At 36.2% G+C, this 20,376-nt stretch overlaps 1 protein-coding gene across 38 annotated transcripts in view; it reads left to right on the plus strand.

Moving 5' to 3' along the window:
• LOC127498784 (receptor-type tyrosine-protein phosphatase mu-like) overlaps positions 1 to 20,376 on the plus strand; it is a 297,821-nt gene that overhangs the window by 54,151 nt on the left and 223,294 nt on the right. For 34 of the 38 annotated variants that reach the window (XM_051868535.1, XM_051868766.1, XM_051868824.1 and 31 more), the window contains exons 2-3: positions 949 to 1,071; positions 19,543 to 19,817. In XM_051868535.1, the coding sequence (XP_051724495.1) occupies positions 949 to 1,071; positions 19,543 to 19,817 (398 nt within the window). Of the gene's footprint in view, positions 1 to 948; positions 1,072 to 4,647; positions 4,721 to 19,542; positions 19,818 to 20,376 lie in introns of all 38 variants that reach the window. The other 4 variants (XM_051868527.1, XM_051868833.1, XM_051868857.1 and 1 more) reach the window with 3 other exon arrangements.

The following is a 20,376-nucleotide window of genomic DNA, read 5'->3' on the forward strand; positions in this document are numbered from 1 at the left end:
TGTTTGTCAGTGACTTGGCTAAAAATGTGGCAATAATCGTTTCCGTGCACCTGTTCGTTTCTGTTTACCCATAATTACAGCCTTGAACATTTTGTTCACTCGGACGCTCGTCGTAGTTCTGTCGTTCAGGTCCAGTTTTGAGCTCCAGGGGTGCAGTTAAACATCAGGCCTGAATTTAGAGGTGAAACAGCAGAATATCCATCCATTGGTAAATTCATGACAATTTTTATTTTTTACAGCTCTGTGTTTATTATTTTAAAGCACTTTGGTCAATTTATGTTGTTTTTAAATAAATTCTACATTGACCTTCAGTGACACACAGCAAACCTTCACATTATGAACATTTTTGGACCTTTTTAGAAGGTGAAGTGTGTAAACAGAATTGTTAGTTTCATCTATTAGTTGCAAAACTCACTCTTGAGTCAGTGATGAGAACAAACAAATCATGTTTGACAGTCAATAAATAAAAAAATGACACATCTGAATGTGTTTATAAAGACTCCTTCCCTTTTACATGCTCACCTGTTTATTGCAGGAATTAAAAGCACGGATGACAGCGTCGGGCCGCGTGTCCCGTGAGGAGAATTAGGATGAATGGGAACTAACGCCAGATGATTTGAAGGGGAGGTCTGGTCGCACGCCGCTGCGAAATGAATCAAATTTATGTTTGGTGGCACGGCGGCAAGCCAGCGTTTAACGATGATAGAGTTTGGACACTTCATTTCTGTCATTGTGAAATTGGCACGCGGCGCGGCTAATGATGGTAATATATGTTGTGCCGTGCGTGCGGTTTGAATCCCTCTCCATCTCTGTTTAAGCGCTGCTGTTGTTTGGCATATTGCATCACGAGCGGCCGCATTAGGACGGAAAGAACCATAATAGATGCATCCGTTCATTTCCAGGCCGGGAAACGCGCTGACATTATCAATGTCTGTCCTTTCATTGCAGGTGACTGTGACTTCGAGAAGCCCTTCTCCTCGTGTGGATACACCCAAGGGCGGGACGATGACCTTGACTGGGAGCAGTTCGACACCAGTGAAAAGCCTTCGCCGGATCCGTGGATGCCACCCGGTGAGACACTGAGGAATTAGTGGCTTTTTGTACTTGATTGTGGCTTTTTATTTGCTTTTATTGGGCGGTCATTCATTGGTATTGATGGAGGTCATGTTGTTTCTCAACGGCGTGTACACTTTATGAAGAAAATGTGAGTGGTGCTTGCCGTGGCAAAACTCGCCACTATGTGGTTGTTAGGCGGTTGCTATGGTGTTATGGGTGGCTGCTAGGTTGTTGCTAGGGTCAGTTGCTAGGGTGTTCTGAGTGGTCACTAGGGCATTGCTATGTGGTTTCTAGGCAGTTGCTTGGGTGTTCTTAGTGGTTGCTAGGGATTTCTGGGTGGTTTCTTGGGTGTTGCTGGTTTATAGGCAGTTGCTATGTGGTAGCTATGAAGCTGCTAGGGTGTTGCATGGCAGTCGCCAGAGTGTTCTGGGTGGTTGTTAGGGGGTTGCTAGGGTGTTTAGGGTGGTTGCTAGGGTGTTGCTAGGGTCAGTTGCTAGCGTGCTCTGGGTGGTTGCTAGGGTGTTGCTATGTGGTAGCTATGAAGTTGCTAGGGTGTTACAAGGCTGCTAGGGTGTTGCATGGCAGTTACCAGAGTGTTCTGGGTGGTTGTTAGGGGGTTGCTAGGGTGTTTAGGGTGGTTGCTAGGGTCAGTTGCTAGGGTGCTCTAAATGGTTTCTAGGGTGTTGCTATGTGGTAGCTATGAAGCTGCTAGGGTGTTGCATGGCAGTTGCCAGAGAGTTCTGGGTGGTTGTTAGGGGGTTGCTAGGGTTTTCTGGATAGTTTTTAGGGCGTTACTGGTTTCTAGGCAGTTGCTAGGGTGCTCTGGTTGGTTGCTAGGGTGTTGCTATGTGGTAGCTATGAAGTTCGCTAGGGTGTTAAAAGGCTGCTAGGGTGTTTGCAAGGCAGTTGCCAGAGAGTTCTGGGTGGTTGTTAGGGGGTTGCTAGCGTGTTAAGGGTGGTTGCTAGGGTGTTGCTGGTTTCTAAGCAGTTGCTAGGGTGTTAAGGGTGGTTGCTAGGGTGTTGCTTTATGGTAGCTATGAAGTTGTTAGGGCGATACAAGGCTGCTAGGGTGTTGCAAGGCAGTTGCCAGAGTGTTCTGGGTGGTTGTTAGGGGGTTGCTAGGGTGTTAAGGGTGTTGCTAGGGTCAGTTGCTAGGGTGTTGCTATGTGGTAGCTATAAAGTTGCTAGGGTGTTGCAAGGCAGTTGCCAGAGAGCTCTGGGTGGTTGTTTTGGGGTTGCTAGGGTGTTGCTAGAGTCAGTTGCTAGGGTGTTAAGGGTGGTTGCTAGAGGGTTGCTAGGGTGCTCTGGGAGGTCATTTTATTTTAAAACCCCTCTAAAACCATCCAAACAGACCAGTTTAAGCTGATTATTTCAACAGGGCTTAAGTGTTTAGTCTGAGGATGTGATGGTGGTAGTTTACAAACCATTTCTGGGATTTGAACCTACAGGCTGTAAGGTCATCCAGGATTTCTGCGGGTCTTAAAAAGTCTTAATTTGCCTGTGCACAAATGAAGGTTGCATATATTGCAAACAATGCATATCTTCCTCAGTATTTCTGTCTTGTTTTCCAGCACAAATATCTAAACATTCTTAAATCAAGATACATTTACTGGAGAAGAGAAATGACTGAAGATATTAAGTCTGGAAATTGAAGTGAGTTTGTGCTTCAGTCATTTCTCTTCTCCAGTAAATATATCTTGATTTAAGAATGTTTAGATATTTGTGCTGGAAAACAAGACAGAAACACTGAGGAAGAACAGAGTTTATTGCAGTTAAATCTATTTAGCATGTTATCTGGAAGTTAAAGTTTTACTTGTTTTATCATTATATATTTGAGTGTTAGAAATGAAAATCCCATTCATTTTGTCCATATTTGAAAATTTGGTAATTAAACTTCAAAATGTATTTTATACTTATAATGATTGACTTATAGGTCACGTGGTTACTTGACATCGTTCTCAGCGCTTCATGGGATGGTGCATTTATTCACCCACTGAATTAAACCTTGTATTCTGGTTCTGGTTGGTTTGATTAGTTGGAGCTCTTTATTGAGGATTGTTTGAAAGACTGGAGAAAATGAATGGGAAGGAAAGTTGCTGAGATGGTGGACGATCACTACCTCACTTTATTAGAGAATATAACCGGCAGAATCAACTCTCAGTCCTCTGAGGTAACGTTCCACCGCTAACCAGCCGGTTATCACTCACATTACGGTAAAAGGCCATAAATGTGACCAGCGCTCGATATCAGCTGGCTGACTCCATTGTGCCGGTAATGGAGGAAAGACAAAAGCTCTGGGAATGAATTTTTATATCAAAACACGCAAATCTATTTTAATTAAAGCATTTTTCCTCTAACAGTGGCATATTGGAAGTCATTAGAATGCTTTTCCCGTATTTGCTGCGTCTCTCTCTCTCTCTTTAATGTTGCATTGATCGCGTTTGATTTGATTTGAGATGAGGACTCTGAGCTGGCGTGGGACTGACAGCACCTCAGGAATCAGACTAATGGAGACGCTGTTTTGCTCATGTCAGGACGAGATGGCGCTCTAAATGAATGGATATTGTTTTCCTCTTGAATCTGATGCGTAATCTCACACACGCTGCTCCACAGATAGATTACATCCCCATCTCCCTCCAGTGACACGCGCTGCATTCATTAGGAGACGCTGCTAATTTCAAGCCTTTCTGTGTGTGTGTGTGTCTGTGTGTGTGTGTGTGTGTGTGTCTGTGTGTGTGTGTGTCTGTGTGTGTGTGTCTGTGTCTGTGTCTGTGTGTGTGTCTGTGAAATCGAGTGCTTCCTCATTTGTGTGTGTAGGGCTGGCCAATACAGTGAATATTTCCTATATGCAGTGATTTTAATGTTATTTGTATTTGGCCATTGAGTCTTGTAAACATCATGTCATTTACTCTAGTTTTATGATTAAATTCAACATGGAAACTCAATTTACTTCCTTAAATCGTGTTCCTGGATGCATATTTCTGTTATATTGGTGCATATAAATGAAAATAATTAGATTTGAATAATTCAAATTTCAAAATTCAAATTCAAATTCAAAAAAAAAAAAAAAAAAAAAAAACTTATTTCAATAATTAAGAGTTTTTAATGTTTTTGAATGAAGTCTCTTCTGCTCACTAAAGCTGTATTTATTTCATCAAAAATACAGTAAAAGTTGTTAAATATTATTGTAATTTTGAAACAGCTGTTTTCTATGTGAATATATAGTAAAATTTATTCCTGTGATCAAATCTGAATTTTCAGCATCATTATAATCATTATAATATTTCACTGTTTTTACTGTATTTTTTATCAAATAAACGCAGCCTTGGTGAGCAGAAGAGACTCTTTCACAAACATTAAAAAATTGCAATTATTCCAGACTTTTGACCGGAAACAACCAAATCATTTCTTTTCTATCAGAAGAAAAAAGAAATATATTTTTAGTAAAAATAGTGGCAGGTAAGAAACATTAACTCTCAGTGTGGGCAGGTGTGAAGTTCATTTTGAATTCAGGTTAGATTAGTTAGCTAGTCCATTAAGAGTCAGAATCAATCATAAATTAGTGAATCACATTTGTGTTTATCCGCACAGCTGCAGCTGGATGAAAGTTTAACGTGCCCTGAGGAGTCCTGCCGATCACGGATCAAAGCGTCAGGACGCATTAGTGAGTTACACGTCAATCACTCATGAATGCTCAAACATGCGCATGTTAGCGCACTCTTATCGATCACGCCTGCATCACATGATTTGATCATTAAGAGCCCGTGAAAACATGAGATCACAGCAGTGGAGAATGTAGATGCGGTTCACTGGTTTCTCCTGGACTGCAGTGAGATCAACTTTCTGAACTCTCCTTTCACATGAACATCTGAGATCCTCCACAAACATGTGTCTCTTGTCCTCTTTCTCCTTCTCCTCCTCCTACTCCCTCTCCTCCTCCTCCTTCTCTCTCCTCCCCCTCCTCCTTTTCTTTCTTCTCCTCTTCCTTATACACCTCTTTTTCCTCCTCCTCCTCCTCCTCCTCATTCCCTTCTTCCTTTTCCTCCTCATTCCCCACCTCCTTTTCCTCCTTCTCCTCCTCCTTCCCCTCATCCTTTTCCTTCTTCTCCTCCTCCTTATATACCTCCTTTTCCTCCTCATTCCCCACCTCCTTTTCCTCCATCTTCTCCTCCTCCTTCCCCTCCTTCCCCTTCCCCTCCTCCTCCTCCTTCTCCTCCTCCTTTTTCTCCTCCTCCTTATACACCTTTTTCTTCTCCTCCTCCTCATTCCCCTCTTCCTTTTCCTCATTTTCCTCCTTCCCCTTCTCCTTTTCCTCCTTCTCCTCTTTCTCCTCCTCTTCCTCCTTCCCCTCCTCCTTTTCCCCCTTCCTTTTCCTCCTCCTCCTCCACATTCCTCTCCTCCTCCTCCTCCTCATTCCTTTCCTCCTCCTCATCCTTCTTTTCCTCCTCTTCCTCCTCCTCCTTCTTTTCCTTATCCTCCTCCTTTTCCATCTCCTCCTCCTTATTCACCTCTTTTTTCCTCCTCCTTTTCCTCCTTCCCTCCTCCATTTCCTCCTTCTCCTCCTCCTCCTCATTCCCCTCTTCCTTTTCCTCCTCCTCCTCCTCCTCCTCATTCCCTTCTTCCTTTTTTGTCCTCCTCCATCTTCTACTCCTCTTTTTCATTCTTCTTCTCTTCCTTTCCCTACTCCTATTCCTTCTCCTCCTCCTCTTCCTTTCTCCTCCCCTCATTCTCCTTCTCCTCCTCCTTTTTCCTTTTCCTGTCTCTTCTTCTCCTCCTCCTTCCCCTCTTCCTTTTCCTCCTCCTTCTCCTTATTCCCCTCCTCATTTCCTCTTCTCCTCATTCCCCTCCTTCTTTTCCTCTTCCTTTTCTTCCCTTTTTCTTCTGCTATTTCTTCTCCTCCTCCTTTGTCTTATTCTCCTCATATTTCTCATCCTCCTTCCCTCCCCTTTTTCCTCCTTCTCCTCCTCATTCCCCTCCTCCATCCCCTCCTTCTTATACACCCCTTTTCCTCCTCCTTTCCCTCCTTCTCCTCCTCCCCCTTCTTCTCCTCCTCATTCCCCGCCTCCTTTCCTCCATCTTCTCCTCCTCCTTCCTTCTTCTCCTCCTCCTTCCCTCCTCCTTCTCCTCCTCCTTCCCCTCCTCCTTTTTCTCCTTTCCCCTCCTGCTCTTCCTTTTCCTTCTTCTCTTCCTGCCCCTCTCCTTTTCCTTCTCCTTCTTTTCTTCCTTATTTTTCTCCTCCTATTTCTCCTCCTCCTCATTTTCTCCTTTTTCTTCTCCTCATATTTTTTCTCCTCCTCCTTTTCTTCTCCTTCATATTCACCTTCTCTTATTCTCCCCCTCCTCCTTGTTCTTCTTCCTCTTCTTCTCCTTCTTTTTATTCTCCTTCTTCTATAAATCTGAGTGACATGCTGCACTTGAACTAGTTTGAACATTTGTATTGAACCTAATGCAAAATACAGTTTCCTGGCCAGTGTTTGAAACAATCAAAGAAATTCAGTTCTTGTAAATAAATGATGAATTATGCATCTTAATTGATCAGGGATACTGTAAATCACACTAGTAGTCTCTGTGTTTAGGGTTCACGTCTCTGGATATGGAGGGTTTTTATGAGCCATGTCTGTCTCACAGCAGAGGATTGTGGGAGAAGTTAAAGAACGAAGGTCTTCTGCCTCTCATTAATTAGTTTCTCTCTTCCATCCGGCTCTGTGTTCTGCTGAATCAATCATGATGGAGGCAGAATGTGATGATTCTCCTGCCTGTAGATGTGTGTATGAATCTTTAGAGGAACTAGTTAACGTCAGTCAGAAGAGAACGCCTGAAGATGTGGATGAGACCAAAGACTGGAGAACCGGCACCGAGACGCTTGAGCTTCATTCACAGCTCGGTTGAGAATGACATTCAAATGCAAGGAAGTAAAACTGAAATTTAATTTATGTATTTTTTTTTTTTTTTTTTTTTAAATCGTAGCATATTTTTAACTAGTTTGTCAGGATATACTTCGAATGTTGGCTTAACAGTTATTTAAAAAGTATTTTCCCTCAGTGTTTCTGTCTTGTTTTCCAGCAGAAATTTCTATACATTCTTAAATCAAGATACATTTACTGGAGAAACTAAATTACTGAAGATATTAAGTCTTGTTTTCTAAAAAATGTTTCCAAATGAAGTGAGTTTGTGCTTAAAACAAGAAGAAATATCTGCCAGAATCATAATCTTAATTTAAGGGGAAAACAAGATTATTTTTCTGACTCCATTGGCAGATGATTGTTAAGTGTGAAAAATGTAAAAATAAATAATAGAAAATAAGATTAAAATAAATAAATAAATAAATAAATAAAACGTTGATGAAAATAATTTAAAAGACAAAATAAATAAATCTACATTAAGTACTGTAGAAAAAAATAGTATTTTACAAATACTATATACAGTATACATATTTATAATATTCATTTTTGACAGTATAAATTTGTTTTTGTTTTGTTTTTTTTGTCTTTCACATGAAAATTAATTTTTAACATTTCAGACATCATCATCATCTGAGACTATGATCTGACCCGTCTGTGTTTTACCCTGAAGTCATGTGACTCTCTTACTCTGCTCCATTTACAAACCTAATTTGATTGCATTTCTGCAGATCCATTTGGAGACGTTTTCACACGGCCTATTAAGAAATCCAGAATATTCGTCTCTCAAGATCAAAAGCGGCGAAATTCATACTTTTTCCTAATGAAGCCTAGTGTGGAATGTTATTTGTTTTTACAGCCTCATTAACTGAATTAAGTGTTCTGCATACAGTAATACTGTGTTTCATCCCCCCTGTGGATGGAAAACATCCCTCCTGTTGTTGCGCAGAGACGTTTATTCTGTCATAAAGACTGAAGGACGGCAGGAATTAAATCAGAACTTCAATCACATCAGCTAAAGATGACGTCCCGCGGGAAACAGCCATTACCATGATGCCACAACACGCTAATTGTGTTTGCCGCATTTGCAACTTTGTGCGAATGTTTGTGATGTCAGAAGGAAAGTCAAACGGGACAGAAAAGACACGGTTATATGATTATAGGGCAGCGCTCAAGAAAATATTGTCCTTCTACTTCAGCTGAGACAATGTGACGATAAAGGGTCTTGAAGATTAAAATAAAGACGGTTTTTGTAATAAATAAATAAATAATGGATGATAACATGTTTTAAAATGCCATTAAGCTTTGTGAAGCTCTGTGACTGACACTCAGTTAGCACAGGTTCCAGTGTAATTTACTCTGTTCAGTCTACTGAATATAACAGGCTAGTTGGTAAAAAAACATTTTATACTAAAATGAATTTCTTTAAGTAGCGACTAGATAGAAGTCAAGTGGAAGTAAAGTCAAACGAGACAGAAAAGACCTGGATAATAAAGTAGCCTTTGTAGAATTGTTTATGGAACAGATAAAATACCTATAATTTATGCATTTGCTGCATTCGCGCCATAAGCGCCACCTACTGTCAGAGAGTGGATGTACATTTTCATTCAGCTTGTCTGCCATTTTTGTTTAAATCAATGTGAATATTGGACCAAATTTTTGTTGTCCATTTTTATATATATATATATATATATATATATAAATGGACAACAATGTGTTTTATATATATATATATATATATATATATATATATATATATATATAAAACATAATGGTGATATAATTAATTTTGAAATTTTATTAAGTGTTAATAATGAGATTTGTTTTTTATAATCTATTAACACTGCTTTTTCATTTTTTACAAGATGGTCAAAATTTGTCACCAAAAAAGTCATTTGGTTTAACCAAAATTTCGGTTTTACCGAATGACACTTTTGGTTATACCAAATGACGATATTTTCAAACGATGCTAACAGGCTGATATCTAGCTAGCTAGCAAAAGGACAATCAAATATTTTATATTTAGTACAAGTTTTTAAGATATTACAACATTTTCCATGTTTTATAGCGGTTGTACCGAATGACCTGATGTTTCGGGACATGCGTATGATCAAGAGAAAACATGAATTTGTCAGATAGTTAAAAGAGAGTTTGTTACTTTGCTTCATGACCATGTGGTCCTTTTCAGGTGTCTGAATGATGTCACATCCTGTCACATGATATGGACCACATGACTTGATCCAAAATGGTCCCTTTATATTGGTTACTCTGAATTACATCAATGAAATAAATTTTTCCGGACATTCTTTCTCATAGCAAAGCAACGACTTCTACACATAATTTTAATACCATTTTGCACTATGCTGATATATGATGTTATAAAATCATGCCAGAATAAAAAATATATACATTTATTACATTTTAAGATATTTTAATCACAAATGAACGGTTGGACGGTTAAACCGAATGACCTTTTGACACTTCAAAATCTTTAAAATACCTTTATATGTAGAAAAATATAATTAAAACCTTTTGAATTCAATAAAAGAGATCTAGTTGTACAACCTTACATACTTTGGATGTCATATCTTTGTTTTTTATTATTATCAAAGCCTTTGGACAAAAAAAAAAAAAAAAAGACCTGTCAAGTCATTGACCCATTTCATATATATATATATATATATATATATATATATATATATACACACACATATATTACTTGAAATAAAATAAACATTAAAATAAAATATAAAAAACGGTCTAGTTGCAGTCAACATTTCTCATTTTCTTTTAAGTTGAACCAATAAAATAGCTAAACGTAAATAAAATAAAAATTAATATAAACTATGTAGACATATTAAAGAAAACAAAAACTAATAAAAATGACAAAAACACATCAAAATTAACTAAAATTATTATTTTTTTAAATCTTCAAAATTCTAATTAAATCAATGATAGATAGAAAAGAAGATATAAAAATAATTTTAACTGGTAGATGGAAAATAAGCTAATGTGCGTTCTGAAAATCTCACTCTTCAGATAATAATTTGTAAAATTGTAAAATATGTAAAATTGTTTATGAAGCAGATAAAATAGTTATAATTTATCATTTAGACGCACCTTTTTTGGGCGGGGCTAAAGAGGCAATGATGTAGAAGTGGGCGTGTCTTTCAGCGCACTATTGTGTCATAACGTTTTCTGAGCTTGGTTTCAATAAAAGCTGTTTTTGGACTAACGAGGAAGTTTTGAGTTCTGAAACTTACAGGATTTTTATAGTACGATGACTTCTGATATGTCAAAGGAAAATTTGATTTCTCAATTCGTGACATCTTTAACAATACCGTGATAACAGTGATCATTTTGGTCACTATAATTGTGATATGAAATTTTGGTAACACTTTACAGTAAGGTCTGATTTATTAACGTTATTTAATGTATTAACTAATATAAACTAACAATGAGCAATACATCTGTTACAGTATTCATGAATCTTTAATGTTAGTTGATAAAAATGCAGCTGTTCATTGTTCATGTTAGTTCACAGTGCATTAATTAATGTCAATGTTCATTCCTAGCTCATGTTAACTGACTGCATTGGCAGATAATTGCTCTTGTTTTAAGCACAAACTCACTTAATTTCTCTTCTCCAGTAAATGTATCTTGATTTAAGAATGTTTAGATATTTGTGCTGGAAAACAAGACAGAAACACTGAGGAAGAACAGAGTTTTTTGCACTTCTTCATCTAAATGACGCCTCTGAAATGATTTTTGGTTCAGCTGACGTCATCAGTCCCTCCATACGGCCAGTTTTCATGATCCCTGATCGCTGCAGTCCTGCACTTTTCCTTGTTGAATATCCTGTTTCGCTGGGAAACACGTCGCCTCACGTTGAATTAATTAAACGGGTTTCAGGTGGCATTTCATGGTGACTTTATGGCATGGGGTTGATGGTATTACGCAGCGCCACGGTTAATGTCATTAAAATGTTGTAGGATGTGTGGGAGAACGGCTGATCGCATCATGAAACGGCCGGCGCTGACTGTTCCCCGGCCAATTAGCTCACGGCTAAAGAAGACAGTCCTCAAAAAAGCTTTTCTACAGGATTTTCTCCTCAGAGTTTATGAAAGTTCTTCAGCTTTCATTTACAAGACAGACAGATGGAATAAAGTTTTTTTCCTTCCTCATTGTTCGAGTCAGACAAAAGCAGCCCGGAGAAGCCGAGCTCCAGCTCAATCACTGTTATTTTTCCTCGTCTTTTCTTGCGTTTTTTCTTTCCTGTGGAAATTGAGCTCGGGCCACGGTTCCTCACGCGGCCCAGCGAACTCTCACAGCGAGAGCGTTTTTGATTGGTGCCACAATGTGAGAATTGGCTTGTCTACATTGACATTTGAGAGCCGCCGCCGGGCCTTTTCTCGGGGTGCGACCTCGCCGAGTTTTATTAGCAAATGAGACCTGGAGGGTTTGAGTTTAAAGAGCGGCCCCTTCATTCCGATTTCAACCACATAATGATTTTCACAGGGTTCAGGACCTGAATGTGAACAGAATAATGAGCGCCAGTCATTACTGGAAATTACAACCCCCGCTCACACCGTCGCTCGGAGCATAATGAATGTAAATGCCTATAGACTTTGATGATTAGCGTCAGACAGTTTGGTGTCCGTCGGATGAAGTGATGCACATCAAGAGGATTTATGATCAGGGTTATTACTGTTAATTAAAACTTTGTGTGTGTGTATATGTATGTATGTGTGTGTATATACATATATATATATATATATATATATATATATATATATATATATATATATATATATATATAATGTATGTATATATATATATATATATATATATATATATACATACATACATATATATATATATATATATATATATATATATATATGTATGTATATATGTATGTATACACACACACACACACACACACATATATATATATATATATATATACATACATATATATATATATATATATATATATATATATATATATAATGTATGTATATACATAAACACACACACACACACACACACACACATATATATATATATATATATATATATATATATAATATACATATATATCAAAAAATAAAAAATAAGTTTTTTTATATTTTATTTTAATGTTTATTTTAACTATATATATGCACACACACACACACACACACATATATATATATATTACTTGAAATAAAACAAACATTAAAATAAAATATAAAAAACTTATTTTTTCATCTAGTTGCAAAGTCTCCCATTTTCGTTTAGTTTAAGTTGAAGTACTGAAATACCTAAATGTAATTAAACTAAAACTTAATATAAACTAGATAGACATATTAAAGAAAACAAAAACTAATAAAACATCATAATTAACTTAAATTAAAACTAAAATTAAAAATACTGTTTTAAAATTCTTTAGCTAAAATTCAAATGAAAACAGAAAATAAAATCATTCAAAATATTAATCAAAACCGTATATATTTACCTATTATATATTTTCCATCCACCTATTTTATGCGCATTCTGAGATGACAAGATGCACATAAATTCTAAAAATGCGCATAAAAAAATGAATGTGCTCAATTGAGGCCGATAAATTTTGCTTTCCAACATGCACACGCGCATAAACTACGATGGAAACACATTTACCGAATAAATCCCTCAATAAACTCACATGACTTTGCCTCAGCAGAGGCTGTTATTGGATAACTGGACTGACCAGCAGACCAATCACATCGCAGCATCTCAAATGTTGGTTTGGTGGTTCTTGGAAGTAATGAATCTATATACATTACATTAGAATATGCAAATGAATCAATCAGCAGCATGGCATGTATCAGAGTACCATAGTAAAACCACAGTGCTTGTTTTGTACAGGTATTATTTTAGGATCTAGTAAACATGCTTGTTGTTTAGCAGAAGCAAGTTCTTTAGAAAGTTTGATTTGAAACCACATTTATGTGCATTTATTAAATCAGACGGACAGATCACTGTCACGCAGAGAGACTTTAATCATAACTCTTCTCGTTAATGTTCTGTGATGTTTGAATAATATGACACAGATGCGTTTTATTTTAGGCTGCGCTGTCTCTCATTATTAAGAAATCTCTTACACATGTGAAACTTCTCCTCATAATAATGTTGTGTGATGCCCGGCTTGTCCGAGACTCTTTTTAATTAGCTCTGCCATTAGTGTGACAAGCTCACCCGGTATCCCAGCATGCCCTAATGAAGCATCAGGTGCCAAGACGCCCGAAATAAACCCGCGCGGCCTCCTCACGGACCGCAGATTCTCTGAGTAAATTAGTGGCGCGGCGCGTCTGAGCAGGTAATGGTTTCACCTTGTCAGAGCTGTGGGGAGTTTCTTTGAGATCCACTGGCGTTAGTGATCTTCAGACGCGCTGATGTGTGTATTACACCGGCAGATTGTCATGGTAATTTGTGTGCACAGTGTGTGTGAGGAACCAGTAGACAAGCTCAAATTAAAGTTATGATTTCATACGCTCTCATGTCAGCAGTCTTCGTGCAATAGCTTGAATTTGGCAGGCGGATCCGTGTTTTATCCCACCCGTGGCACATGCACATCTGCTGCCGGCGCTCATCTGCATGAATGCGATTATAAATGTCAGTTTAGCACAACACTGATGAATCCTTAACTAAACTACAGATGATACTGAACCGTCACAGTCTCCAGACTTGCTGTAAACGTCATGCTAGCAACCTGTTAAAACATGCTAATGTGTTAAATAACATTAGAAATATGCTAGCACCATATTAAATCATGCAAACAGCATGCTAAAACATGCTAGCAATGTGTTAAATAATGTTAGAAACATGTTAGCACCATATTAAGTCATGCAAGCAACATGTTAAAAAAAACGGTAGAAATGTTAAAACATGCTAAAACATGATAGCAACATGCTAAAACATGTTAGCAATGTGTTAAATAATGTTAGAAACATGCTAGCACCATATTAAATCATGCAAGCAGCATTTTAAAACATGCTAGCAATGTGTTAAATAATGTTATAAACATGTTAGCACCATATTAAGTCATGCAAGCAACATGCTAAAAAAATGGTAGAAATATGTTAAAACATGCTAAAACATGATAGCAACATGCTAAAACATGTTAGCAATGTGTTAAATGTTAGAAACATGCTAGCACCATATTAAATCGTGCAAGCAACATGCTAAGAAAACAGTAGAAATATGTTAAAACTTGTTAGCAAAGTAAAAAAAAAATTAACTTGTTAAAATATGTTAAACATGTTAGCACAGTATTAAATCATGCAAGCAACATGTTAAAACATGCTAACAAAAATGTTAACAGTGTTAAATAATGCTAGAAGCATGCTAACAAACTAAATCATGATAGCAAAATGTTAAATCATGCTAGCACCATGTTAAAACATGCTAGCAATGTATTCATGTTAACAACATGTTAAAACATTAGCAATGTGCTAATTCATGTTAGAAACATGCTAGGAACATGTTAAATCATGCTATGTACTAATTCATGTTAGAAATATGGTAAATACTGTTAGCAACATGGTAAAAAAATGTTAAAAACATGTTAAAACATGTTAGCAATGTGCTAAAATATGTTAGCAAAGTTAAAACATGCTAGTAACATGTTAGCACAGTATTAAACCATGCAAGCAACATGCAAAAACATGTTAACAGTGTTGAAACATTAGCAGTGTTAGATAATACTAGAAAATGTTAACAACATAATCGTGATAGCAAAAAATGCTAAATCATGCTTGCTACATGTTAAAACGTTAGCAATGTGTTAGTTGATGCTGGAAACATGCTAGGAACATGTTGAAACATGTTAGGAACATGTTAAGTCATGCTATGTACTAATTTATGTTAGAAATGTGGTAAATCATGTTAGCAACATAGTAAGAAATGCTAGAAATATGTTAAAATGTGGTAGCAATGTGGTAAAACATGTTAGCAACGTTAAAACATGCTAGAAACATGTTAGCATAGTATTAAATCATGCAAGCAACATGCTAAAACGTTAATGTGTTAAACATTAGCAATGTTAAATAATACTAGAAATATGTTAACAACATACTCAATGGTGATAGCAAAATGCTAAATCATGCTAGCAACATGTTAAACCATGCTAGCAATGTGTTAAATCATGTTAGAATCATGCTAGCACTGTACTAAATCAAATTGGCAACATGCTAGCAATATATTCATGTTAGCAAAATTAAAACATGTTAGCAATGTGTTATGTAATGCTAGAAAACATGCGAGCAATGTGTTAATTTGTTAGAAACATGCTAGGAACATGTTAAATCATGCTATGTATTATTCGTGTTAGATACATGGTAATTCATGTTAGCCACATGGTAACTCTTGCTCGAAACATGTTAAAACATACTAGCAATGTGTTAATTCATGTTAGAAACATTCTGGGAACATGATAAATCATGCTATGTGTTAATTCATGTTAGAAACATGCCTGCAAAATGCTAAAACATGTAAGCAATGTGTTAAACAATGTTAGAAACATGCTAGTGTAACGGAGGCCAGCTAGTAGTCGCTGTGCAAGTAAACCTCACTCCTCTGATCTCAAGAGATGCTCTAGCGACTGATGTTAGAGGTTGCAGCCTTTAGCCTCCTTGTCCGAGTCCCACGCCGGAGACCCAGGTTCGAGGCCCGCACAGAGCGGGGCGAGTACTAACACTGTACTAAACCATGCAAGAAACATGCTAAAACATGGTAGCAATGTGTTAAACATGTTAGCAAAGTGAAAACATTCTAGCAACCTGTTAAAAAACATGATATAAACATGTTAGCACAGTATTAAATCATGCAAGCAACATGTTAATAATGTGCTAAAATGTTAGCGGTGTTAAATAATACTTGAAACATGTTAAAACACTAGCAATGTGTTAAATCATGTTTAAAACATGCTAGCACTGCACTAAATTATACTGGCAACATGATAAAACATGTTAGCAATATATAGCAATGTGTTAATAGAAACATGCTAGGAGCATATTAAATTATGCTATTTACTCATGTTAGAAACATGATAAAGCATGTTAGAAACATTGTAAATCATGCTAGAAACATGTTAAATCATGCTAGCAATGTGTTAAATTATGTTAGAAACATGCTAGCATGTACTAAATCATGCTAGCAATGTGTTAAATCATGTTAGAAACATGCTAGCGCGTACTAAATCATGCTAGCAATGTGTTAAATCATGCTAGAAACATGTTAAATCATGCTAGCAATGTGTTAAATCATGCTAGACACATGTTAAATCATGCTAGCAATGTGTTAAATCATGTTAGAAACATGCTAGCATGTACTAAATCATGCTAGCAATGTGTTAAATCATGTTAGAAACATGCTAGCATGTACTAAATCATGCTAGCAATGTGTTAAATCATGTTAGAAACATGTTAAATCATGCTAGCAATGTGTTAAATCATGCTAGACACATGTTAAATCATGTTAGAAACATGCTAGCATGTACTAAATCATGCTAGCAATGTGTTAAATCATGCTAGAAACATGTTAAGTCATGCTAGCAATGTGTTAAATCATGCTAGCAACATGCTAATAAGTTAGCAATGTGTAGCAAACATTACTTAATGTATTTATGATCATGAACTGACAGTAAAAATATTTTTACAACATTTAATGTTTAATGTAATCTTTGTCAATGTAAGTTAATAAAATTACTTAATAATTCATTGTTTGTTCATGTTAGTTCACAGTGGATTAATGTTGTAAACCATTTTTAAAAATGCATTAGTAAATGTTGAAATTACTTTAGACTAATGAAGGATGTAGAATTGTTGTTGTGACAACGTTTTTTATATTTTATTTTAATGTTTAAAATATTTCAAGTAATGAAAATGTTATTTTCAGTTGTAATAGTTTAATGTTTAATGTATCAGTGAACAATACTTAAATGGCATTTATTAATCTTAATGTTCATTTATAATGTTCATTTGTTTATTGTTTGTGCACTAACATGAACAAACAATAAACAATTGCATTTTTATTAACAAACATTAACATAGGTGCGTACATGCTGTAAAAATATATCTCCTATTCATGTTAACTAATGCATTAACTAACGTTAACATTTGAGTCGTTATTGTAAAGTGTGGCCAGTGTGTCAGTGATCTGCAGTTTGTGAAATCTAAATATGTCTTTACATATTGAGAGTTCTGAGTGATGGTGAGTCATGTGACATGTAGCAGGTGTTGTGGGGTCATCGTCTCTCGTCCAATCAGACGCTGAGCTTGTTGAAGTGCTAATAAACACATTCTCCTGCAGACCTGTGACAGGAGCCGCTGGCCTTTCTGAGACACTCCAGCTCTGCGGCTAATTGGGCCGAACATGCAATTGTTAAGGAGGAGGAAACAGTCGTGTGTTCGCCACAAAAAAACACACTCATTATAATTTGCTGCTGGAGACGGTGGCTAATTATTCTGGCGGACAGGAAGTGGTTGTTACACTGAAGCAGTGCTGAAGTGATTAACACAGCTTTAAATCACATCATTTGCACTGGAAGACATGCTAGAGTTGATTAAAAACTAATTACACAATGTATGAGAGTGTTTGCTATATTGTGAATGTATAAATTTCATTTAAAGATCTTATTTTTTTTTTCATTTAGTACACTGGTTTTAGTATTTTTGTCTCGTTGGCAGATATTTGTTCTTGTTTTAATAAAAAAAATGACGTCATTTTGATATTTAAAAAAAAAAAAAAACATTGAATAAGTTATTTTGCTTCTCCAGTAAACTGAATTAGGAATGTTTAGATATTTGTACTGGAAAACAAGACAAAAATTGCAATATATTTATGGTTCTGATAACAAAATAGAGAAGAAACAGAATTATTTATATGAAATATACTCATATGTATTGTATCCGGTTTTAAATTATATGGTAATTTATAGTTTTTACTTGCAGAAACCATACATTTTACAATATTTTAAAGTAAAATTACATCTAATGCGATTAGATAACATGAACTAACAATGAAAAATACTTCTAAAACATTTATTAATCTTAACATTAATTTCTACATTTACTAATGCATTATTAAAATTAAAAGTTGCATCTGTTATTAATGCACTGTGAACTATGAACATTGTATTTTTATTAACTAACATTAACAAAGGTTAATAAGTGCTGTAAATATATATTACTATTTTATATAAAACATATTTTTATACAGAAGATATTACGTTTCAACAGAAGACAAATTAAGTACAGTTAGTGGTAATAGTTACACCGTAAAAAAATGGTTTAAACTTAAAATAATAAGTGGGGCTACCAATTTTAAGTTTACTCAACTCAAATGTCCAAGTTGTCACTTAGTACAAGTTGACTAAACTTAAAATTTTAAGGCAGCACGAACACTTACTATTTTAAGTTTAAACAATTTTTGTTACAGAAAGTGTCCATAGATCATTTTTCAGCAGCTCTTTAAGTTGATGATTCTTCTAGAATATATTAAACAGACGTTCAGCTGATAGTTAGTCAACAGGCTGCACATGAGACGTGTGTGTGTGTGTGTGTGTGTGTGTGTGAGGTCAGGCCTCCAGGTTTAACAGGGATTGTGCCCCATTTTATCACGTGTGAGTGTGTGATAGAGACCGTGTTCCCTTGGTCCTGGAAAACCTGGATATATCAGGGTGTTTTAAAGAGGTCACTCTTACATCAGAAGACATTCAGAAGTTCAGAGCGAGTCGTTTCTGCAGTTCAGTTTCAGTACAAGCTCTTGTTGGACTGAGTTGATCTGAATAATGACACTGTTATCTGCTTATCCACTTTGTTTCGTAATTAATGAATTTTGCACTCTACATTGACACAGTTATTAAACTGAACTGAATTAACAATGAACTGAATTATGAATAATGACTCTATTGTCTTTTAGAGCTGCTTCAGGTTACACTTAACTTTAGACATTCTTCTAACTATAAGTAACTTTGCAGCTACATGTCAGTGTGTGTGTGTGTGTGTGTGTTCATCACTTTATATGTATATCTTCTTCAGCAGCAGGTGTTTCCAAACTCAGGAAAGTGTCAGTAAGGAAAGCAAACAGATGTCCAGCGTCAGAGGCAGCAGATCAGTGTGAACGGATAAACATCAACAACACTAGAAAGCGTGTGTGTGTGTGTGTGTGTGTGTGAGTGTTTAGTGCGCTTCACCCGTGTGTGTCTGTAATCGTGAGTCAGAGTGTGTTAAATTTGGCAGCAGCCTGATTGAAACAGATATACATTAATTAGCAATGCTAATTAAGATGAATTAAGCTGCTCCCTTAATGAAGTGGCTCCTCTTTAATCAATTACCGGCACTGCAGTGATTTTAACATGTTGATAAACACATTAATGTATTCCATATGTCTCATAAACACAGCGGCGTGTGATGATCTGCTCTCTGAACACGTTCATCTCTGATCTGAACACCTACAGTATCAGCACCTGTGTTTACACACGATAAACCATATTCATCTGCTTCTTTGTGAGATGACGTGGAAACACACACTCATGTCATCACTGTGATCTTCTCCACAGGTTCAGCGTTCATGATGGTGAACTCGTCGGGTCGGTTTGCCGGACAGAAGGCTTTACTCTTCACTCCGCAGCTCAAAGAGAACGACACACACTGCGTCATATTTCAGTTCTATGTTGCGGGTCGAGAGGGCGGCAGGCCTGGACATCTGAACGTCTACATCAAGGAGAACAACAGCCCCATGGGTTTGCCCGTGTGGAACACGTCTGGACCCGCCGGACGAAGCTGGAACCAGGTGGAGCTGGCCATCAGCACATACTGGCCCAACTTCTACCAGGTGAGCAAATATGGATATGAGAAACCCTAAATAAACCCTGACGTTCATGTGTTCTCATGCCGTTGGTTTTGATCAGATGATTCACATAAACGTGGATTTGTGATGAAGACTTTTGTAACGTCAATAAACAAGTCAGTAATGTTGCACACCAAATGATAGTATTATTCAGCTTTGTTTACATGAGTTTATAGCTGTCGTGTTTTAGTGTTTTAGTTTTTCTTTTTTAAGTTTTTATTTTAATGTTTGAGACTTTGTAGCAGAACTGAACTGAACTACTGGACCAGCAGGTTCCTATTTTTTATTTTCCTTAAATTATAATAATAATAATAATAATAATAATAATAATAATAATAATAATAAGGAAAATAATAAATTATGTGTTTATTAATAATAATAATAATAATAATAATAGTTTATTATATTATTATTAAATAAAATAAAGAAAAAAATAAGATATATTACTATTGTTATCTCTCACTTTAAAATAAAAAAAAAAACTGTTTGAGGAAAAATAATATAATTCTTAGTTTTATTATAATAATTGTTATTGTAATTGTTA

The sequence above is a fragment of the Ctenopharyngodon idella genome, chromosome 2, assembly GCF_019924925.1.
Source record: "Ctenopharyngodon idella isolate HZGC_01 chromosome 2, HZGC01, whole genome shotgun sequence".
Classification (NCBI taxonomy): Eukaryota; Metazoa; Chordata; class Actinopteri; order Cypriniformes; family Xenocyprididae; genus Ctenopharyngodon; species Ctenopharyngodon idella.